This window comes from Colossoma macropomum, unplaced genomic scaffold (genome assembly GCF_904425465.1).
Source record: "Colossoma macropomum unplaced genomic scaffold, Colossoma_macropomum, whole genome shotgun sequence".
Classification (NCBI taxonomy): Eukaryota; Metazoa; Chordata; class Actinopteri; order Characiformes; family Serrasalmidae; genus Colossoma; species Colossoma macropomum.
Window position 1 is genome coordinate 7,193,335 of NW_023494790.1, and position 25,007 is coordinate 7,218,341.

Consider the following 25,007-nt stretch of genomic DNA (forward strand, 5'->3'; position numbering starts at 1 on the left):
CTTTGCATCTCTGCATTAAAGACAGATACGATTCTGTAGAGTAAATCACTGCATGGGCTCAGAAACACTTCTGAAAAACACTGTCTGTGAAAACAGTTTATCGCTGCATCCACAAATGCAAGTTACAAATCTACTATGCAAAGAAGAAACCATATTTAAACAGGATCCAGAAACGCCACCGTCTTCTCTGGGTCCTAGCTGATTTAAGATGGGCTGAGATGAAGTGGAAAAGTGTCCTGTGGTCCAACGAATCAAAATTTGAAATTCTTTTTGGAAATCATGAACGCCATGTCCTCCAGGCTAAAGAGGAAAGGGATCATTTGGCTTGTTATCAGCATACAGTTCAAAATGCAGCATCCATAATGCAACACGGCATGGGTGACTTGCACATCTGTGAAGGCACCATGAATGCTGAATGATATGTACAGGTTTTGGAGCAACATATGCTGCCAACATCTGTTTTCAGGGAAGGCCTTACTTATTTCAGCAAGACAATGACAAACCTCATTCTCCACATATTACAACAGCATGGCTCTGTAGTAAAAGAGTCCTGTTGGCTAACTGGCCTGCCTGCAGTCCAGACCTGTCTTTGTGCTATTTTCAATTAAATACAGGGTTTAAATGATTTGCATTGCATTCTGTTTTTATTTACATTTTGCACAGCGTCCCAACTTTTTTGGAAATGGGGTTGAATGTTTAGGAGCATTATCCTGCTGGAAGGTCCACCTCTTCTGCTTCAGCCTTTTTACAGATGGTCTAACATTCTTCTTAAGCACTCTCTGGTGTCAATGGGATTTCATAGTCGATTCTATGATTGCAAGTTGCCCAGTCCCTGGGGAAGCAAAGCAGCCCCAATCATAACATGTCCACCAACATGCTTTGCAGTTGGTATGAGGTTCTTCTGATCGAATGCTGTCTTTGGTCTTCACCAAACAACTCTCTTTTACTCGCTGGTCCACAGTACATTGTTCGAAGACTGGTCCTTGCTTAGATGTTCATTAGCAACTTTTAGATGTCCTTTTTAGGCAGCAAAGGCTTTCTCCTGGCATACCTATTATCTAGGTCAAATTTATGCAGTCTTTTTCTGATGGTAGATGCATGCACTTTTACATTAATAGTGGCAAGAGCTACTTGCAGATCCTGTGATAAAATTGTGGGGTTCTTAGAGACTTCTTTTAGCGTCTTATGGTCTGCTCTCGGGTTAAATTCGCTGGGACGGCCTGGCCTGGAAAAGTTGACAGTGGTTGTAAATCTTCTCCACTTGCAGATGATCTTCCGGACAGTGGAATGATTGATTTCCAATATTTTAGATATCATCTTAAACCCCTTTCCAGACTCATAGGCATCTACAACTTTCTTTCTGAAGGACTCAGAGAGCTCTTTTCATCTAGGCATGATGACACCACACACTCCAGTAACAAAGAGCAAACCAGACAACATATCTGAGGTTTAAATAAGACAAGTTCCTCCAACATATTCTCCAACGCTGTTCTTATTATTAGCACCTGATTTCAATTTAGTGATGTGCTGGGGTGTACTTACTTATCCCACATAGGAAAACTTAATTTCAATTATATTAAGGATGACAAATGTTTATTAAAAATGTCACGTTAAATTATATCACTTATCTATCAACACTTCAAATGAAGACTTGCTATCTGTATCTCCACGCATGTTGACAGGGTCTATACTTTTCATGGAGTGTACTTCTTCACCTGACTGTATATACAACACTAAAGATTATACATATCCAAAACTACAATGTGTTTAACATTAAATATATCTCCCACAGACATATGGATCATGGTAGGTGGGTGGAGAAAACCAGATGGGTTAATAGCAGGGTCTACTGTGTCTACCCTCATTCCATAACTCCCATGAGGAAACCAGGAGGCAGAAAATAGCAGTGCTGGAAGTATGTTTCCATTTTGGCCGCAGCCAAGACTAATATTGAAAACATGAAGCTCTAATGTATTCTCTGTGGAAATGATGTAAAATGGCTAACGTTTCATCTACCTTCATCAAAATGACGTCTCAATTTCAACATTGCACTCAGAAAAGTCATATGGCTTAGAAAAATAGCTTTTTGTAAGCAAACCTATTCCAAAGTGCACAGGTCTACATCAAAAGAGGGGTTACAGACAGGGTCTCTCTGGGGTTCAGGTTGAAAGTGTTTGATGTTGACAGCTCACCTCCAAATCAGCATTCCTGGACATCATCTGCAACACATCTGGGAAGTGGTAGAGGCCCAGGTCTAGGCCCTCTACAGTTGTGTCACTACCAGACCATCCACAGATAACAGACAGGGATCAAAGAAGGCTTTCTCTCAATCAAACAAACCTAAAGATGATGACACAAACGCATTGAAGCAAAGGGAGGAGAAAGAAGGTCCCTTGATTATCAGTGGGGAGGCACAATATCGCAATCGTATCAGCATCGGACAGATGATTAGATTGGACCAATTATTTAAACCGATATTTAATAATGCATTTTTGAGCAGAATTTCAAGACACTTTACTGCTTTTTTCGATCACCCCCCCACTGACAAGTGTTGCATTTCTCTGTAAAGCTAATCCAAGTGGATTTAGTCCTAATTGCTATGTCCTAATATGTGTATATAGCAGCACCTGCAGATATGTATACAAAGAAAGTCGGATGTCGGCAACGACCGAAAATTGCAATATCACTGCATCGCTAATGATTAGGCCCAAATATTAGCCCTCAAATATTGACTCTTGTTGACATTAAGAGTCAAAACTGTTAAACCTACAGGAGGCGGAGCAATAGGTGTCCCGCGCGTCTTCACTCAGTGGTGAGAATTTTACTTCCTTTTTTTTTATTTATTTAAAAAAAAATATATCAACTTGGATCATAAAAATGGCAAAATTTTAAATTTTCAACTGACACAGGAGAGCAGCGAGAGTAGTTCAGTAGGTCAGTCGTTTAAAACTTTTCTTATCCCTGAAATTTAGACTGTTGAAGGACGGAAACAATAAACTTGCGCCACTCTTTTCTAGTACCTGCATTTCAAACTGCATGCTCAAAGGTAAACACACCCCTTTGGAGTGTTGGGGCATTACCTGAGAGCGTCTAGCAGCTGGCTGACACAATGCATTGTGAAGCTGTTCATTTCAAAAACAAAGCTCTTGGAAACGTCACCAGGAATAAATACGTGAGCTTCATTGGGCTGTGGTGGGACAATCTGAATCACTTGTCCGACTCGTTGTCCGGGAGACTAAATGTTTAAATTGGATATATCTGATCAGTGGTGAAGCAGAGAGTTAATCAAGGCTTTAGTGCTTAAATCAAATCACTTTTGATGATAGGGGTCAAGTCCCAACAGGTAAATTCTAATCACTGCTTTCTTAGATATAACATTTGCTTTCAGTTGGATTTGAATGTCATTTTCAATGTGCTATATATATATATATATATATCTATATATATATATATATATATATACATACACACACACAATATTTATAAATGAAAAAGGCAGAGAAAGCACTACATTCAAATGAACAGGTTTTTATTGTTGAACTGTTATTTCTGCATTTCATTCTCCAAACCTGGCCTACAGCATGGAGCCACTGGCCTCCTTCAGACTTCATCGTAAAGGACTGGTATACGCTAGATTTCAGCTGGGAGGAAGATAAGAGGTAGGAGTTGAATTGGATTTGGGTTGGGGGGGGGTTGATGTATTGGAATCCAGCTTGATCACAATAACATTGTAAATGCCATAACTTACAAACCCACCACACCAAAATGCTAGTCCTCTACAATTTGCTGGAAAATCTCAATTTAAAAGGAAAATCTGATTAAATGCAAAATGTCCAAACATTTTTGGACTGAGTTAAGGTGCAAGGAGCTGGATGTTTTAATATTAAAACAGCAGTAGTTACTTAAAAAGCTACCAATTAACAATCAAATAACAACCTTTTGTCACCATAGCTGCTCTTCATGTTCCTGAAGTAGATTTTTAAAGGTTTCATCTCTGTACTATCATGTCACGTTTATGATTATGTTAAAAAAATAAAATGAACGTAATGGTCAGATTCTATTTGAGTGTGAGCTCCACGGCCAGTGACTTAGGCGAAAACTGAGAAACTTTTGAAGTGAAACCCTGCAAAATCCACTTTAATCAAAGACAGTAATAAATTCACTTAGGAAAAAAGGGAACAAGTCTAGTCTCTCAATTATTTCTAGCAAGATCCATGTCTAAAGATTCTTCTGAAAAAGAAGATCAAAGAAGAACTCAAATATGCACCATACTCAGCTTAGGATGTGAACTGCTTGTTAGTTTCAAAAAGATCAAGAAGGCAGCTTTGTTTTCGATGATAGATGCAAATACAAAATTTGCCTTTGGCTCCATTTTTAAAAAAATGAAACGTGACTAATTATATGTGATTAAATATCCAATTCAACACTGCCAATGTTGTTTCTTCTTCCTCCTTGTTGTTCTCTCTCTCTGTCTCTCTCTCTCTCTCATCCAGGTGTGGGACACATTGGGCCAGATGGAAAGGAGCAGTGTCAAGAGTGTTCAGAGCAGTTCCTGGCTGAAGCCTTTGAAGGTTATAATGATGGAGTTTAGGGCAGCAGGCTATGCAAACATTCTCCACACTTCCAAACCTTTGGACTGGCGCCAAGAAATGAGAGACAGAGAGAAGTAATGAAAGGACAATGTCTGAAGTGGAGAAAGCACCACAAAGTGAAGTGCTCAGAAACTACACTTTGCTGAGCGCTTTGGTTGACACGCTCCATTCGTAGCAGTAAGTACTCTGAAAGCAAAGATACTAAGCCAAAGAAGAACATTCAGTGGCTTTGTGGTAGAAGCTGAAATCCGTTATTGAACCATGTGATGAAGTCTGGCAAAAATACCCCAAAACCACCTGTAACACTACAATCCTGAAAGCTGGCTAAAAAAAGAAAAGGGTGTATTTTGATTTTGAGGAACAAGGCCTGTGCAATCTTTAATAGGCGTCACATTTAAAGCTCCTTTGAGGAAACCAGCAATCAAAGTGAGCTGAAAGGGCCAGTGTGCGGGCCAACTGGTGCATTTTGATGCAGTTTGATGCAGTAACCATGTGAAAATCCACCAAGTGCTTATTCAGCTTCATAGTTTTCTGAAAACGGGATTGTATTAAATTCTATTAATATACATATAGCTATGATCCAAAAAAAAAGCCTTACTGAAATTAAATAACAGTATCAATCCTTATCTGCATACTATTTACACAATACATCTCCAGGCTGTGAGAGCAGAAGGAGCAGAAGATTGCTTCCACAAACAAATTCAGCAAGTTTCATCAAGTCCAGGAAGCAATGTTGCCACCAGGTCAATTTGGACCGCAGAGAGGGAGGAGCCTTGGCCAAGTGCTTTACCTAAAATCAGTCCCAGCAAGCCGTGCGGCCACTGCAGAGAGGCTACAGGAACACACAATCATCTTTAGCTCTGTTTGCTCAACTGGCCACGCAGGCCAGCGCACCACTGGCATTCGCATAGCAACCCAGCCCAGTCAGTGAGGGAGTGAGCGGAGTTTGGAATGGGGTGGAGCAAGTGTGTAAGAGGGTGGGGCTTTGGGGTACACACCCACTCCTGCTGCTGTCTCCCGGCGCAGTGGTGTGCTCACAGCACGAAATGCGGCACTTTTAACTGCGGGGCAGCCTGCACATCTCGCAGTGCTCCGTTCCTGGCTGGTTCATGAAGGTGCAGTGGAGGCAAGACCACATGGCAGAGGAGGATGCTGGGATAGATGGACCACCCATGGCGTAATCCAGAGAGCCTGCCTGCTGCCCTCCCACTGTGCCTAAGAGAGGAAGTAGATGATTTAAAACACAGGAATGGGGGGATCTTTGGTCACTTCCAGCATAAAAAAAAACAACAACATCTATTTACTATTTTTTCTATTTATTAGCTACATTTATACAGCTCGAGCAACTCAAGTAGAACCGCAGCAAACACTAACCAAATATTTGCCAATTTTGATTGACCAAAAACACACTTTGCCTCAGGTCATGAGTCAAATTCTCTGGCTTTTTCCATTTTTGAAGTTATAAACTTTTAAGTTTTACAGCCCATTTCAAATAAATTCTGAAGCCCAGATTGGTCAGTATCGACAGAAACCACCACAATCTGTAAGCGGCTTGTTTTACACTGTAATGAAATTGAAGATCCAAATCAGAAAACAACAGATTCAGATGGTAGGGTGATCGGTTTGGTGCTGGAATCTTTAAACCGTACAATCTAAAATCTTTCCAAATCTCCAGTATTAGCCAGAAATCCACTCACTACAGAGCTGCTCGATGGTAGCCCATTGCTCAGATTTCTTCCAGGTTTGTGCCAGCTCCTCATTTGAGGTCTTAACAGCATCCAGCAAGAGCCCAATACTGTCCTGTAAACAAGAAAGAACATGCAAAATTTTGTGCCTAGTTAACTTTAAGCTGACCAATGGAACTTGTGTCAGTGGAAGTCATGGGTCCATGAAAAATGTAAACTCAGCACTAAAAAAAAAACATTAAATATATTCACTGGCCAGATAACCTCATGGCCTGCTTTCACCAGGGCCATTGGGGAAGGGGGAGGGGGGGCGCGGGGGGCAACATACGCAAGCCAGTTTTGCAGAGAAAAGAGCCTGCCACCATCTGATTCATTAAAATCACTTATGTCGCTGAACTGAATATGCCCAAAAAAAGTCCTAAGCAGGTCCATCGTAACTAAAAACTACGCATTGCGCACACACACACACACACACACACACACACACACACACACACACACACACACACATACACACATAAATAAAGTTAAAAGTAAAACTACTAATTTAAATATATATCACTCATTTGTACACACAAAGAAAATGTTCTGTAACCTGGGACATTAACTACTCACATACTGTAAAAATATGGACATCATGTAAACTTATTTTGCAAAAAACTCACCTGCAAAGGCATGACCTCATTGGTGACGAGAAAGATGAGCAAGTGGAAGTCAGAGACAATGTCCAGGAAGGGCGAGGAAGAGGAACACTGGGACAGATAGGTAGCTAGACTGTGGAAGTCCTGAAACAAATACATTTAAATGATTTATAAAAAGTTCAGCTTACATGTGGCCAATAGTTGTTAGAAAATGCACTGCTTTTGCATTTGCAAAGAGAATTTACTCATTTTAGTTTATAATGTTAATGTATTTAAAGTAAGTGAGCGTACCTGCGTCTCCCCCAGTGCGTCTCTGTTCTCAATGGGAAAGCGAAGCGTGGAGGAGAAGGTGAAAACAGGGTCCTTAGGGAAGGTGGTGGTGATCTGTACAACACAGGAATTAACTCTATTAACTATAAATACTCTAATGCACACACAGTTGAGGTTCTCTCTTAAAGTAATCTACAAAATTACCATATCTATGTAAAACATTTGGCATACTGTGCCTGATTTATAACTGTCATTAAGAATAGAGGTCATCTACGCCAGCAGGAAAACAAATCTAGTTTGTTTGCTCAGCAGAAATCCATCCTCCACGCAAGAAATAATCCATCATCTCTATACGCAGCTCTAACATCATATACTGTCATAGAACAAAACGGACAAAAGTACAAACAAAATTTGGGCTTTTTAGGGTTCATACTACTGGTTTTATCTTTGTAATGTACTTTTCTTTATTTTCATAAACAACAGTATGTCAGAGTCAAAGAACAAATAGGCAAATCTTTGATGTAATGATTCAGGTATGCAGTTTGCATGACAGTTTTGTTTTTAATTTTATTTCTTTCTTCATTTTAAGTCTAAAATGTCTGCAGTTACTGCAAAACCTAAGTGACCCTTCCCAAATGACCCTGGATGGCGAGTCAACATAATGTAGATCATAAATGTCAATGACATATTTTAGAAATAAAAGGAAATGCATGTTGTCTCAGCATTCAAATAACCCATAGAGAGAACATTTACCAAAATAATTAAAACTGGACGATTTCATTTCCTGTGGCACATTAAGGTTTAAGATTCAAGATTCTTTGTCATTGCACAGGGGGCAACGAAATTGGGTAGCAATCCTGACATTGCATAAATAAAAAAGCCTAAACTAGGAATAAAAATATATATATATAGATATATTTTATGCAATGACAAAGAATCTTGAATCTTAAATCTAATGTGCCATGGGAAATGAAATGTCCAGTTTTTATATATATATATATATATATATATATATATATATATATATATATATATATATATATATATATATATATATAAAATTTTAAATAAAAATATAAAAAAGTAAAATAAGCCAAATAAAAAATGGTGGATATAAAACTGTAGCAGCTATGCTTTTACACATGAGTGTTTCTATTTACAAATGGTGCAGTTTAATAATAAATACAAAGTGCAAAAGAATGTAAAAATCTTTTAATATCCCTTGAGTATGTTTTGGAAAGGTGGTTGCAGACAATCTATTCCTGTGTTGTTAGTGCCTGGATGGCAGTGTAGGTACTCACATCAATGATAAGATACTCCACAGGTAGAGGCCGGGCTAAGTATGTGATGTCATTACCAAATTTGTCTTTATCCTGTACATAAAAGAAGTACAAAGGGAAAAACACAAAGAATGATTAAAAAAAAATTACCATCATAGCAGAAAAAGAAAGAAACAAACACACTCCGTCAAAAATTCAACTTCACAAAGTGTGAATTTCACACACTGTCATGATTGTTCTTTGACAACGCATCATTTTGAAATGAGTGGCAAGAGATGCATGTTTAATGGATACAAAAACACCTATGTGAATGTAACCCAAGCATGGTGTTTGGTGGTGTCCCAGAACTGCCCATCACAGGGAACAACTGGGAATTAACCAAAACCAGCATCCAAAACTCGGTGATGTACTGTACTAGCAAAAGTGCACTTGAAAGCTACAGCATGGATTTGCGTGACTGTGGAACACTTTGAACATACTGCACTGTCACATGAAGTGAAGGTCTTGGTAAGAAACATTATAACACCTTATAGAAGACATATGGTTCTGGGTGTGGACCTCCTGACATGATTGCATGCATATGTACCTAAATGACAAAACCTGTGTATGACCATGTGTAGAGTGCGCGTCATGTGGAAAAGATAAAGAGCATGACCGGTAAAAGCATGTACGTTTACAAATGCACAGCGTATGTATAATTTATAGGTTACACACACAAACGTTCTGCTTGCTGTGGCCTGGGGAACAGCTAGAAGTAATTTACACAATATTTTCTAGTTAAAAAAAAATCATGATTATTAATTATACTAAACCCCCTCTGCTCCCCCAACCCTTAACAATACATGCTGTTCACTGCGCTTTGGCCTAATTTCTATTCTAGCTTTAATTTTTCTTTTGATTATTAACTGTCTTAATGAAAAATCTTTAGAAAAAACAACTCACAGTGAAGCAGCCTGAAGATCCAAAGCATGTCAGCATTTATTTTCTATTTCATGTATGCAAATTAATCTTAAGGTAAAGTTTAAAAAAAAAAAAAAAAAAAGAAAAAAAGAAGTAAAAGGGAAACAAAAAAAAAAAAAACTTGAATATGAACCCCAACTTCGCAACATGTTTAGCAAGCTGTTTATCGGAAATTAAGTCCTTTCCAGTTTGCCCCCTGGTTCTCGGTCAGTTTTCCAACACGGCAATTATCGCCTTTTAAGTACAGTTATCAGATTACTTATCAATCATTGACAACATCCAGTTATACTGCCTTATCACCCAAGCCTAGCTTGGTGCATATTTTGTACCCTTGATTTAAAAAAATAAAAATAAAAAATAAATCAATAATGTGGTGATGTTAAAGATCTGCCTGCATTATTCTGACCACAATAATTTATTTTGTTCGATAACATTATAAAAAAAAACACCCACAGAAATACTCATCAGGCACTATGATTGTTCAGGACACTCAGGATCACTTTTTTGGAAATTTCTGTACTGCAAATAACAAACAGATGTACTGAGCAGCCCTCGATGGTATGAATGCTGGGATGAAGGTTTTTTATGTGTATGTACCTTATAGAAGACATCAGGGACGTACTGCTCACTGCTGGACTCTTTGGCATAGCCCAGTTCAGGAGCATCTCTGCAGGGCAGCAGGCACTCATCCCTCACCAGAGCCATGCACTGGTTAGACACTTGATACCCCTCAAAATGCACCTGGTTATCTGGACCACCTGCACAGACACATATCAGTGTTAGGCCTAAGGGATAAATAGCAAAGTGGACTATATTAAACACATAAAAAGGAACAGGAGGTTATATGTGTTGTTGGTGTTTAATATTACTGGGCCCATATAATGAAAAAAAATGTAAAGGATAAAGAGAGGCAGGAAAATAGTTGGTACGCTGTGCACCTGTTGCTACTACAGTGACAAATTTTGATCCAAAATGTCCATCAGGAGAGAGCCGGCAAGGATTGGCGTGCTGGTTCTGGAAATGTCCAGCGGTGATGCACTCCTCAGCGCTCAGGAAATACGAGTCCTGTAGAGGAAACACAACACATACTGAGATTCACACAAACTCATTGAAGAGCTACCAGGTGTGCAAAACAAGTACAATACAAACAAGGCTAAGTAAAACCAATCCATGGACATTTTCCTGTAATCAGGCACTACATCTTACCTTGTTTCTAGTGTAACGCACTGTGCCTATTCTGGTATCCTCTGATAGCAAGTCAGTGAAGATCCACCCCACCTTAAAAAATAAAAAAAGGAAAAAAATACATATGTAAGAATCCATTTACTCCTTTTAGCTCACACAAGACTGAGGAAACAAGATAATGAAATTAATGAAATACATCACACTTTTAAGTGTGACACTTCCTGTCACAGGCTCATTTTGCTGTGCCTAAGTCGACTGTTTTGCTCCAGGCATAGATGCTTTGAAATATGGCACAAATGCTTGCCAGCTACCTAGTTAAATAACTAAATGAATAAAATAAGCAAACCAATAAGGTTCCTAGAGGCTAATAGTCCAGAATACACAAGAAGAGTGAGGGAGTGGGAGCGAAAGACAGAGAGAGAGAGAGCGCGAGATGGAGGAATTTACCTTGCGAAGACCCAGTTTAGCAGCAATTTCTTCCACTGCTGCAGCTCTCGGATCCTCTATTAGCTCGAGACTGTTCTGAGTGCCAATCTGAAACCAAACAAAGAGGAACTGTTACCACAGGTCTGTTTGAAATGGTGAAACATAAAAGGAAGAATGAGTTCCACAGCCCTGCATATTTTTCATTAGCTTTTCTTCTTCTTTCTTATCAAGACTATGGAATCACTGGAACAAAGAAGGCGATAAAGCTTAAAAACCACATGCTCAGTGAGAACAGCCAGTCCTTAATCACTGCTAACAAAGAGACGGAGCTGCATTCCTCTTTCTACAGCATATGAATGGGTGCAGCTGTGGAAAATTTCACCATATAAATTACTATGTACAACTTTTTTCCCACACAAACAACAGGAACAATAGCAACAATATTATCTTCCAATTCTTGTATGTTACAAAACTTCAGTACGAGTGTCCCTCGGAAAAGAATGTGAGAACCCAAGCTGTGCTTTGACAGTTCTTAAAATTAACCCCTCTTTCGCCCTCTTGTGGTCATGTTTTTGACCTTCATTTTGCCGCAAGAATGACTGCAGCAGACCAGTGGAATGTGGTTGAGCCAGATTTTTCCGCTGTTAAACGTTTCATAGGTAATAAGACTAGACTGAATGAAGAAAGTAAGTCATTGAAGATTATCAGACTTCTGCTGCAGCCAGTCACTGTGGATCATTCAACACAGCCGATTCCAGAGACAAGAGAAGCATGTTTTAGGACACACCCAGAGTCAGTGATGAGAATAATCACCCCTAGCTAGATGAAGAAGCCAGCTGGAGTACTGAATACTTAAAATATCTTAATAAAAAATGAGAACAAACACATCATATTGTCTCATTCGAATCATGTTAGCTGACCAGGGACGTGCATGAGCGCTCAAGTACTCTGTTAGCTGTTAAACGGCCATATCTGGGTAAAACCTATATCTGGGTATTCATTAGGTTTCATCACAGTAATATACAGGCTAATAATTCAGTGAAATGCCAATTTTGTGTTTTAAAAAGACTGTACGAAACGTGCCGTATTGGCAATTTCCAGGAACCCTTATTTTTGGTGTATTGAAAAACCTATCGTATTAAGACATGCTGTTTGTCTAATTATCCCCTTGAAGCACTCACTTGTGGTGGTTCGTAGATGGCGGCCACCTCAGCTCGGATTCCCAGTGGGATGTCCTTATGCTCAGTGTAACGGCCGTACAGGTAGCCCATCCGCTGGTTTCCTGTCTTCCTCCAGAAGTCCAAGAAACGGTCTGCGATGGTGTGGTTCTCAAACATGATGTTATCCACATGTCTGTATTTCTATATTGCAAAGCAAGACAAACCATTGATCACAAAATGCTACAAGACTCCCGTAGCTGTCCACCAGCCAGTGCGGCAGAAGAAAAGAGGAAATTTAGATTAGGTCAACGCTTAGCAGGAAATTCCAAACGGTTTGGCAATGTCAACTATAACATTTACTCTGAGAAACACAGGTGTTTTTAAAAGAGCAACTTACCCAAAAATACTGTGCTATCAATGAAGAAGTTAACAAAATACTAACTGACTCCAAAGATTGGGGGTGACATCTATGTACAACCCCATTTCAAAAAAAGTTGGGATGCTGTGCAAAATGTAAATAAAAACAGAATGCAGTGATGTGCAAATCATTTAAACCCCATATTTACTTGAAAATAGTACAAAAACAACATATCAAAATGTTGAAACAGAAATTTTATTGTTTTTTGAAAAATACATGCCCATATTAAATTTGATGTTTTAAAAAAGCCGGGACAGAGGCGTTTACTACCGTGCTGCATCACCTCTTCTTTTAACAACACTGTAAGCGCTCGGGAACTAAGGGGACAAATAGCTGTAGCTCTGAAAGTGAAATGTTTTCCTATTCTTGCTTGATATAGGATTTAGGCTCAACAGTTCTGGGTCTCCTTCGTCATATTTTTCGTTTCACAATACATCAAACGTTTTCAATGGGTGACAGATCTGGATTGCAGGCAGACTAGTTTATCACCTGAACTCTTTAGCAATGGAGCCATTCTGTTGTAATTCATGCAAAATGTGGTTTGTCATTGTCTTGCTAAAATAAAAAAAGAATCCATATGGACGGCAGCATACGGTGTCCCAAAACCTTGTATACATCGTTCAGCATAACAGTGCCTTTACAGATGTGCACTAATGCCCCCCCGGACCAACACGGATGCTGGATTTTGAACTGCGTGCTGATAACAAGCCGAATGGTCCCTCTCCTCTTTAGTCCGGGGGAGGCAGCGCCCATGATTTAATTCGATGGACCACAGGACCCTCTCTGGGATGCTCTTTTTATATACAATCATGTTCCTGATCTGTTGCCAATTAACTGAACTAATTGCAAGATGTCCAACTGTTTTTTTTTTTTATTGAAGCACTACACAAATTTAACAGTCTCTTATTGGCTCATCCCAACTTTCTTGAACTGTGTTCGTGGCATCAAATTCAAAATGTGCATATATTTTCCTAAAAACAACAAAAATTCTCAGTTTTGCCATTTAATATGCTGTCCTTATACTTGCAATAATTGCAATTGGTTTTCTTTTACATTTTGCACAGCGTCCTAACTTTTTTGGAAACAAGGTTGTAATGCTACATAGCTTTTGAGATGTCCGCTCCAGAGCTGAAACAAACTTCAAAGCAGTAGCTGCTGGTACAAGAAGGCTGAGGGTTGAAGTAAACCTGTCAACTGAGGCTATGGAACTAGTAGGGAAACTACAGCATACCTGTCTGTTAAGGGTGATCGCACTGGGCTGGCATTTAGTGCAGATGCCCTCTGGCCAGGGCAGATGACCCTCACAGCCAGATTTGATTTTACAGCTGATGTTCTCCAATGCCACAAACTTTCCTCTGAGAAGAAGAGAAGAATAAGAAACTTGTTTCCTCCAAAGGCCTTGAATCAGTGATATTTCCCCCGAAAAGGTCAAAGGCTTTAGGAATACTCACTTGTCCGCTCCACCCGTCAGTTTGCGGATGTAAGCATGAAACGACATGTGTTTGACAGGCGGATCAAGATGATTCAGGTAGTCTTCATCAAAAGGCTGTTGAACAAAAGAAGCACTCTAAATCAAGAAATCTTTGTATGCCATGCACCATGACTCAGATTCAGCTTGCTGAGAGTTTCTGAACTTTTTCTTCTGGGTCACATTCACGTGCGTACAAAAGCTCTCCCAACATATATCTGAATAAAGAAATGCTCTCTGGTCTCACCTCTAAAGGCACACAGTGCACACATTTCCCCATGGGTCCATGCCGGCATCTAAAACACATACGGACACACTTTATCACAGGCCATTCTCCTGCCTACATTTTCTATTGTTCAGTCTAGGTAAAAACAAGGGTCTCAACACAAAACACTCACAGCTGGGGGTCTCTGTTTCTGTAGATCTTGCCCTCTTGCTTGGATAGATATTGGTCAATCTCATCCTCTGGAATCTGTGGAGCCGAGTGTGAACGAGACAGGGAGGAGGAGGATGAAGAGGAGGAGGAGGAAGAGGAGTGGGGCTGTGTGTCCATGGTCTCACTTGAGGGACCAGCAGATGATGGGAAGAGAAACAGCATATCTCCATGCCTAGAAAGAGAGAAACAGAGAGATGGAGGCCAAGAGAAAGAGTGGTGAGGTAAGAGAAAGAAACATAGGGGGAAAGAAACAAAGACAGTCACTGTAATCAGCATATTAATATTCTGTGTGTGCTTCAAAGCCTCTAAATTAATTCATTCCCAAAATCTGCTTGCTCACAAGTGCATGGAGACTTACTTGATTTTAAGCAGACTGAGAGTCTTGTTTTGAGAAAGAATCTCTCCAGTTTTGTTGCGGTTCAGGTAAACAGAAAATCCATTGGAGTTGAAACCAAACTCTTTAGCAACCTAGATAGATAGATAGATAGATAGATAGATAGATAGATAGAGAGAGAGAGAGAGAGAGAGAGAGAGAGAGAGAGAGAGAGAATATGATCTCCTTTGAGGTTTCACTTTCAAAGTGAATATTCTAGTGCTAATTATACATTCATGCAAGAATAAAATTACAAAGAAGAAAGGGCTAGCAAGGATATTTTTAGTGTAACAAATCTGGCTGTCATGTCTGCCTAAGATTTTTAGTTGTTGAGAAACATTTCTGCAGCTCAGAATACAAAGGCACATTTGTGGTCCAGTATTGAGAAGGACAAGGAGGTGGAGGAGCAAACAGAAAGAATAAAAAGGGTGCTCACAAGAAGAGGGAATGAAAGACAACTGACTAAAAATACAGTAGAGCAGTTTTGAGACACTGACCCTTCATACTTAAACTCAAGGAGTTCACTACACACAACTCACATGTACATCACTGCTGTCGGGACAAAACCTCATATCTCCAACGTTTTTCCTCGTCCTGTAAAGTTACCTTTTTGTAGATACGAGGTTTTGTTCCAACAGCAGCGACTTGCTAAAGAGCAAACTGTGAAATATGCTGAATCCTTAACAGTCGCAGCTTTAACGGCAGACAGACTGAGTCAAATAAAGAAGGCCAAACACTGCAACTAGACCTGACCATTAAATTTGAAATCAGTATCAGATTAATCCATGAACAAAGTTATGCCTTGGATACACTACGCAAACGAATTAGGATTGATCTGTATGGCGATCCGCAGGCTGTAAATCCTAATCAATATTTTCAAAAGAGTATTCGAATTCTAAAATCACCCTTAAAAGCAATTATGTTTATGTTAAATGGTTGACCATACCATAAGTCAGTGCATTACTACTATATCCAATAGGTGACAGTGTATTAGGAGTCAGGCTGAAGCCCAGCTGCTTGCACTGTATGTGGCTACAGAAGCTGCTACTGAAACCCTCGCCTTCAAACACAGCTTTTATGAGTAATGTCTACTCACTAATTTAAAAGTGCAACAAATTAGACTTATTTATTACCATCACAGTTTCAGTTTCAGTTCAATTTAGTCAGAAACATAATTTATTACGTTAATAAGCATCACTTTATCATTGAAAGCAGAGGCAGAGTTGAGCTTGCTCATTACTGAGTTACAGAGAGTGGAGTGAGGAGACTGTGAAGCTACAAGCTCACGTGAACATGAGGACTGGCTCGGCAGACACAAGTGTGAAAAAGGCAGACTTTTTCCACAGTTTTTACTGCAGTGCAACCAGTGTGAACTGAAACACTGATTAACCTGGAAGCTTCTGTTCTTTTAGATGGCCAAAAAAAAAAAACAACTGAAACATTGTTTTAGGGATTATTTTGAGAACGACTCGTTCAGGACTATCAACAAGTACTTGAAGCTTGGAAAAAGCTGCCCAAGCATTAGCTGCAAGCCTGGCTTTGCACTCACCATGTAGCTATCTGAAGCATTTAGAAAGACATTTAGAAAATCAATGATAATATAATTAAGATTAGAATACAGATCCTGAAAGGGTGGTACAGAAGTTAGCAGTAAGTGAAGATATGCTGCCAGGACACATTTAGCAAAGGCTGATTTCATCAGCAGTACTTTTAGCCCACAGCTATCACTCAAAACAGCCATTTAAACCCGACCGGACATCGTGCCAAGCACTGATGCTATACTTCTAACGATGCTCTAAATAGATCCAGTTTAAACTGGACCAGGTGAGTGAGAACATGTTTTTGTGGCTGTACAACACATGCACACAGAGCCCTTACTGGTAGTTCAGGGCTGCCAGACCTGTGTCACTCACCCTGACTCGACCTCTACTGGAAAAACAGCTCAGCGTCAGATTGAACAAGAGCTCTGCATTGATCTGCAGCTTCACACTCGTTCCCAAGCAAGTCATGATTCTTTAATGGGGTAATGCGGCTCTGATTTGTGCTAATAATCCACCTGATGTCTTCTCTACTATTTTTGCACCAGATTTGCAATGAAAATCCAAAGCTTATTTAGAAATAATACGAGACACCGTGTGAATGAGAATAATGTGAATTCGGTATTCTGTGGCAGCACCGCATTCTGCGTAACTGCGCACTTGTTGCTCTAACCGCCAAACACGTCTCACGATGGCCGTCCTGAACTATGAAAGAGGTCTTGAGTGCATCCTCATCATCATCAGGGCTCTTCCAGACGTTCTTCAGTGGCTGATTTAGAGCGTCTATCCGTGCTGTGAGGATTTCATTGCATTTAGCCACAGTGAGGTCAGGCACTGACGCTGGATGATTAGTTCTGGACCACAAACACCACTCCAACTCTCTAATATCCTAAAGGTATTGTAAGGAGCTCCATCCCTCCAGGGTTGGGCCGAAAGACGATGCCATCGTCCATCACTGATGGCGAACAGACATCACGATGTTGAGCCAGCATTGTGATGCCACACCCACCCACACCGACAGCGGGGGCGCTTTAGTTAGAGAGTCCTGTTAACAGCGTAATGTTACATCAATTATTCACACTAATGAAGTCATTTCATTTAAACTTCTAATTGTTTACATTGTTGTACAGGCAGAGAAACCATAAAAATCTCTCTCTCTCTTTAAACCAGCATTTCAAAAACGCTTCTTGTATTTTCACCATGGCAGTTAGGTATATTAGCTATATCTAGTGGGGTTGGCTCAGCGCTATTTGGGATTCTTATATGAGCTCTGGTTTAAATATGGGCATTTTCACCTTGTAACAGGCATGTAAATTACACCCCTTACTTTGTATGTCTCCATTTTTAAGTTGCACTTTATTTAAAGTCTTTTTATTATTGTAGCGTTCGCCTGTTAGACAGCTAGCTGTCTGTCCAGCCTGCTAGTGAATATAGCAGAATATAGCCAGTTATTAAGAAAATATAATGTGTAAAAAAAAATAATAATAATAAAAAGCGAGTTGTTAAGAGCAAACAGTGATGTTCAATTGACAGTTCATCATCTGGTCATATTTAATATAAACAGATTTCAACACTAACAACTGTTTTTTTTTCCTGAGTCATTATGAAGCCACTTTAACTTTAATCTGCTGAAGCTCTGTGCTGTTTATGCTTGTGGCACTGATGTTCTTGCCGTAATTTCACTTTCACTCGGCTGTACTGACAGCTGCAAACGACGCGTTGTCCCAGAATGACTCTGAGACATTTAATTAGACAAAACAATTAAGAAATGATCACGCTTTCTTTGACTTAGCTAAAAATAATACTGAATGACACTTCCGTTCCCCAACCTAATATTTCAGCCATAATCACAAAACACAGAGGTCATGTGAATAATGACGTGGATATGGAGGAAACATGGAGAAAAAGTAGGGAAAGACCGCATGAGTAGGGAAGGACTGGCTGGGAATGGGATGCTATAGAGATCATGCAAGCTGTGTGCGCACAACTGAACTCTGTCAGCAACTGGAGCCCCTTAAAGTAGCTGAATTCATGAATTAGAAGTGGTGTGTGGATACCTTTAGACATGTAAAGCTTCCTATATTGAGAAAGCCACAACTAACGGTATTCTGTCAGTTGTGCTCGGACGGGCTGTCCACACATCCATGAGATGGTTTTTGGAGATGGAGATCCATTGAGAGGTTTAATTTGTTCAATGCCAAACATACCTTTTCAAACATTTAGCTGTGACAAACTTAAGCATTTCAGCACAAGATATAGTTGCTGGGATGAAAAAAATGTGGTGTTCACAGCATCAGGTCTGGCTTGTGAGACTAGGCAGTGGCTGGAAGCAGCAGCACTCCACCGATCCCCTTGCTGAGGGAGTTCGTACGTATGAGGCCAGAGCTGGACTTCCTCGGTCCAGCTGAGCTAGGAGAGCGGCGCATGGCGGTGGAGTGTGGAGCCTGTCTCCATTTTTAGCTGAGCCTCATCAATAAATCAGAAGTGTGCATGGCCAGGAAGGACCGCAGCTTCAATACTGGTACTGGACACCCTACACAGCAGGTCCCAGCTCAGATGTCAGAGTTGTTCAAAGTGTCAGTATCTTTGTTCAAATTAGAAAACTATGATAAATGTCCCAAAAAGAACTAAGAAATGAATGATTAGCAAGGTAGAAGATTCTGCAGTAGCCTTTGAATTTGGGAAAAGCCACCATGACTGTGCTGCTGACAAGCAAACATGCAAGCATCCATTACTGATTTAAGATCTTCTTGTTTATGTTTTAAATACTGACATTACATGCAGGGCCGCTACATTCAGCTAACAGATCTTTTGTCGCACAAAGGGACAGAAATATTTAAGTGGTTAAAGGTGAAAGACCAGCCAGTCCTGAAGAGAGTGAAGAAGAAGGGGTTGAAACAGAAAGCAGTGTGGCTAAATAAAGAAATGCAGAATATAGAAACTGTGTACTTTCAGGTATGAATATGCATTAGGGTTGTCACAATCCAGCTCCTTTTCCCCACCAATCCAATGCAAGTACCTCAATACTGAGTATCAGCCAAACCCAATGTGGTATTTGAATTATTATAAATAACACAGACAAAGTTCAGATATGCTAGTCAGCCAATTACAATATGTTAGTCTGCTAATTAATAATAAAGCAGCATGTGTATAAAGTCAAAGTCTGGACTGATATTTTTTGTGTTTTTCTTCTTCTAATGACCACAATGTGACTAATAATACAGATTCTGGTCCAATTTGACTGGTATCCATGTTAATTCGGCTAACAGATTGTCCAGGATATATTTCGGTTTTTCCATCTGAATTTACACGCCCAAATCGTAAGGTAAATTATTCAGTAACTGCATGAAATAAATAAGTGTTGGGTTTTTTTTTTTGTAAAAGCTCCCCTCAAATGAACAGAAAATGTGTTTCATGATCACACATATTGCTATATGCTTACAATTCACTGCTGAAAGCCAAAAATCTTAGACGCTCTTTGTATTTTTTTATAAAATTATTTTTTTACAGTGCAGATCACTGAAGAGACGCCATCTGAGATCCAGTTTATAGCTCAGATTTGTGGAAAAATGGGCCGACTTTCAGTAGACAAAAAAAAAAAAAATTGTTCAGCTTCTTTTATTACAAAGTTTTAAATTACACTGCCCATCTATTTGACTGGAGAGAAGACAGTTACAGCTCTCATATGACGCCCACTTTTTGCATGTAGCTCATGAAAAATGAAAGTTATGAAGTAAAGAATTTGACGAAGTGCGTTTTGGAACCACCGGTTGTTCCACAGAGTTAAAGAGGTTAAGAACGCTGCAGAAAATCACTCCATTTTTAAAATGTACACAGTTTGACACACTCTGAACCGACAGCTTCCATTTGTGTTGTGGACTATTTATGGGAAACAACCATTGAGATTATGCTACATGCTGCGAATGCACATCACATACTTTCATGTCATTTTAAATGTAACGTAAAACAGTGGTTTTAAACCAGAAGCAGCACAGCCATCAGTAAAACACAGGGCTTACACAACAGTTCAGTTTTTAAAACAGCCCTGATGCAAACTGGTTGCATGCTACTCACAGTTATTAGAGGGAAACTGACTTGAAGCATAACAGACGCGCACTTAATTTTATATGCCAATATTTAGAGGAAAGGGGTCTAGCTCAAAACACACTGAAAACACTGGCACTGCAGATCTTACAAGTTTTCATTTTCCACTGTAAAACAGCTCCACACTGTAGACAACTAAACTGCTTTATCTTCTGAAACCATGCCTCACTGTTGCAGGTAATGTTCACTCTATGACAGTGCCGATCCATTAAAAATACGCCTGTAGTGGCACCGATCCTGAGTGATACTGGATCATATTGGGACATCCCTAGTATACATGTGCATTTTAAGCGTTCCTTCATACCTTCTTCAGAAAAGCTGCCGCTGTCTCGCGCTTAGTTGAGGAGATTTTTTTCATCCCCTCTGGAGACTGGACACGAATGATCTACGAACAGAATGACATAAGAAGCATGTTAAGTTACATCATAATATCATGTAAATCCATCATATAACATTAATCAATACTTTTCAGCAAAACTTGATCTACCAGCTACTGGTGTAACCGGTGTTTACAGCTCCTTTGATTAACACATCACTGACCATAAGTGAGCTAAACATATTTCAGTTTAGTTCAGAGTACTTTATTAATCCCAAAAAGGGCAATTCATTTGCGGATTTCCCGCCCATAAGCACAACTACATAAACATATATATATGTAGTTATATACTAAGTCTATCTATCTATCTATCTATCTATATATATATATATATATATATATATATATATATATATATATATATATATATATATATATATATATACACACACAGCGATTTGTTCTACTGAGGGGCGCGATGCAACGCCGACCTGACGGCATTACAGTGAATTCGCTGGACAAAATATGCTCAGATTGAGTGATTTGAAATTCCTTTTGCTTTCCGAGCCACTTGTTTCTCCCACAGGGAGCCCAGGTCTCTCTGCTGGAATCCAATTATCTTTGGACAGATTTTTACAACACCATTCAGGCTATTCTTGTCCCTCATCGACAGCCCATTAAACCAACAAATAAATGCAAAGGTTAAAACACTTTCAATAAATGACCGATAAAAACTGCACAACACCGTATTACAAACATGAAAAGAATTCAGCTCATGCAGTAAATGAGTTCTTCGTTGACCCCCCTTACATTTGAACTAACAGTAGCAAAGACAGTGTTTTAAGCAACTACTTTAAAAATGAGGACACATTAGTCCATAATAATGAGATAAATGGGGTATCAGTTAACAAAACGGTTCACCAGAAAAACCCTAATTTACATAATTCCCACGAACACAGTCGATCGGCCGAGACATGTTCGGCGCCTGGAGTTTGCTTTCATTAGTTCTGCACTGGAGCTACGAGGCTAATAACTTTAATGCACCTCCCAACCTCTAGTCTACTAAGTCTGAGTCTGGTATGCAAAATCCATCAGGTTTACGACTCCAAGGTCGGTCTAAGGCAAAGGGCTGACTCAATACTCACATTTACATAAACTGAGTGTTTACATAATCAACTGACAGCAAGACAGGCCAGGATGGGTAGAGAATTTCACAACACAACTGGTGATCTGGTGACCAAATAACGTGTCATACTTCCAGGCTGGAACATCAGCTGTCTATATGAACAGCCAGCAGGACGGATGAATGTTAGCTAACCTGCTGGAGGACATATTTCAGTAAAAAAGCAAACATACTCTACTCTTTACCTATTACTCCTCTACCTGCATTTCATTTACTGTTTATCAGCCCACCACATGTTGACTGAGGTTTACCGGATATGCTCTTAAAAAAGATGGTTCTTCAAGGGTTCTTCAGTAGAGTGAAAGGATCTATTGAGAACCATAAGTTCTGTATAAAATCATTTCATGCTTAAATGGTTCTTTGCATGGTGAAATGGTTCTTCACAGTGATGGGTTCTTCTATTGCTACGATGCCAGACTTGCAAAAGAAACCCTTTGGTACTTAAAAATATATACACTTTTATTCCTACTCCCTTATACTTCAACTTATGTCTAATGTCTGTTTTTTGTCTATTTTTTTATTTCTGCCAAACTTCTGTCTATTTTTATGTCGTTTTTTTTTTATTTTCTGCATAGTATATGTACGTTTATGTGGAATTATACAACGATAACATTATGACCTCCTTGTTTCTACACTCATTGTCCATGTTATCAGCTCCACTTACTATATAGGTGCACTTTGTAGTTCTACAGATACAGACTGTAGTCCATCTGTTTCTCTGCATACTTTGTTAGCCCCCTTTTACCCTGTTCTTCAGTGGTCAGGACCCCCATGGACCCTCACAGAGCAGGTACTATTTGGGTGGTGGATCATTCACAGCACTGCAGTAACACTGATGTGATGGTGGTGTGTTAGTGTGTGTTGCACTGGTCTGAGTGGATCAGACACAGCAGTGCTGCTGGAAACACCTTAGTGTCACTGCTGGACTGAGAATAGTCCACCAACCAAAAATATCCAGCCAACAGCGTCCTGTGGGCAGCGTCCTGTGACCACTGATGAAGCACTAGAGGATGACCAACACAAACTGTGCAGCAGCAGATGAGCTATCGTCTCTGACTTTACATCTACAAGGTGGACTGACAAGGTAGGAGTGTCTAATAGAGTGGACAGTGAGTGGACACAGTGTTTAAAAACTCCAGCAGCACTGCTGCGTCTGATCCACTCAGACCAGCACAACACACACTAACACACCACCACCACGTCAGTGTTACTGCAGTGCTGAGAATGATCCACCACCCAAATAGTACCTGCTCTGTGAGGGTCCATGGGGGTCCTGACCACTGAAGAACAGGGTAAAAGGGGGCTAACAAAGTATGCAGAGAAACAGATGGACTACAGGCTGTATCTGTAGAACTACAAAGTGCACCTATATAGTAAGTGAACCATTTAAGCCCGAAATGGTTCTATACGGAATTGACGGTTCTAAACAGAACCGTTACCTTTAATAAAGACCCCCTGAAGAACTGTAACTGTATTGTTCAGTGTAGGTGCGTTAGTGAGCTCGCTAGCTGTTCATAAACAGTAACTCAACAGTTTCAATTCAGTTAAAACTGAGGTAACGTAATTCACGTTATCGACAACGCCAGTTTGGCAGAACGTCTGGCTAAATAGCAATAAACAATGCAAAAGTGTCTGTAGTCAATAATGAACATTATAATAATAAAAACAAACGTTAGGTTAGTTAACTAGCTAGTTAGTTAGCTAGCTACGTTAGCTTTCTTTCAAGCTCCAACTGGACTTTACAGCATTTTGTGGTCAGGCCGCTAAAATGAACTCAGCTATGGAAGAAAACAAGCAATATTTTTTGTCAACTTAAGCCGTAAAGTTTGTTATCGTTATCTGATAATCGTATTAACCTCAGTATCATCACAGGTTAACGTTAGCTAACTTAGCCACCTCTCGTTTGGGTTAACGAGCTGCCAAATCCGTTCAGCGAGCAGCAACCAGGCGAATATTCTGGAAAAAGTAGTCGAGAATGTGTTTTTAACGCCTGTAACTGCTCCGTATCTCAACTGAATAACGTTATTTTGAATAACAAGGGTCACTTTCTGCCGTTAGCTGGCTCCGTTTCTCTTTGTCATGCGGAATTTTCCACACACCACCAACCACGAAGCCGAAGTTGGCTTCTCATTCGAATTTCCCCGTTCCACCTTAAATGGTGCAGCAGTTACATTCTGGCAGCTCAGGCGTCAGCATGCAACTGCTGCACCATTTAAGGTGGAACGGGAATTTTGGAATAAGAAGACAAGTTGTAGCCTCGTGTATTTGCCAGGCACAGTGACTCGGCACAAGCTCGGAAACACTGAATTCGTGCTCGTACTGCGTGTCTACGTTAAGTTTGAGTAGTCTTCCTCAGACACGGCTCCGCTGTGTTTTCATTCCCGTGTTTTATTTTCTCCACGTCCCGATTATTTTCGGGGCCCTCTGTGTTTAGCTGGTTAGCTTCGAGCTAACGATTCTGCTGCCTCATCACTCAGAGTGGAGCTCAGCTACGGCTACCACTCCGTCGGTTCAGCTGTCCATAAACATAAGGGAAGATCTGGGATAAAACAGTGCACAAACGTATACTTACAATGTTTTCTGCCATATTTATCGGGTATGCGGTCCCCGATTCCTGACACGGTCGCAAAACTTTCCGAGACCAGCTTCAACCCTCAACGCTACAGGACCGTGAACAGAGCAGACTGCGCCAGACAAAACTCCATAACTCAGTTCGGCGCCGTGGCTGCGTCACAATTTGCGCACTGGGGGCCTAACTAGGGCGCCTAGCGAGTGCGTACAATCCTACTAATAAACCATTTTATTTACCACACTGAATGACTTTGTTTACATCTTAACGATTTAATTACGCAGAAATAATAATAATAATAAAAAAAAATCCGTGGAGCTGCCCTTTAACTGGAACGTCGGCGTTCCAGTATGTACACGAACACCTTGTCTTAAGCCTTCAGGATGGCTGCGCTGTGATGGTC

At 40.1% G+C, this 25,007-nt stretch overlaps 1 protein-coding gene across 1 annotated transcript; it reads right to left on the bottom strand.

Moving 5' to 3' along the window:
- Nucleotides 1-3,510: 3,510 nt before the first annotated feature.
- nploc4 (NPL4 homolog, ubiquitin recognition factor) lies at nucleotides 3,511-24,767 on the bottom strand. Its single transcript, XM_036572004.1, has 17 exons — nucleotides 24,608-24,767; nucleotides 20,841-20,921; nucleotides 14,880-14,989; nucleotides 14,484-14,693; nucleotides 14,333-14,381; nucleotides 14,069-14,163; nucleotides 13,849-13,972; nucleotides 12,221-12,400; nucleotides 11,061-11,147; nucleotides 10,635-10,706; nucleotides 10,367-10,493; nucleotides 10,026-10,186; nucleotides 8,490-8,561; nucleotides 7,210-7,302; nucleotides 6,943-7,062; nucleotides 6,290-6,392; nucleotides 3,511-5,807 (listed from the first exon to the last, which is right to left on the bottom strand). The coding sequence occupies exons 1-17, from the start codon at nucleotides 24,620-24,622 to the stop codon at nucleotides 5,650-5,652; spliced, it is 1,857 nt and encodes a 618-aa protein (XP_036427897.1). The 5' UTR covers nucleotides 24,623-24,767; the 3' UTR covers nucleotides 3,511-5,649.
- Between the last annotated feature and the right edge of the window lie 240 nt (nucleotides 24,768-25,007).

What these genes read in the sequence shown, in the direction of transcription:
- nploc4 (XM_036572004.1), bottom strand. An exon ending in CGGCAGCTTTTCTGAAGAAG is followed by an intron (nt 14,990 to 20,840) that starts GTATGAAGGAAC and finishes CTATCTATCTAG; the next exon opens with GTTGCTAAAGAGTTTGGTTT. An exon ending in CCATCTACGAACCACCACAA is followed by an intron (nt 11,148 to 12,220) that starts GTGAGTGCTTCA and finishes GTTTGGTTTCAG; the next exon opens with ATTGGCACTCAGAACAGTCT.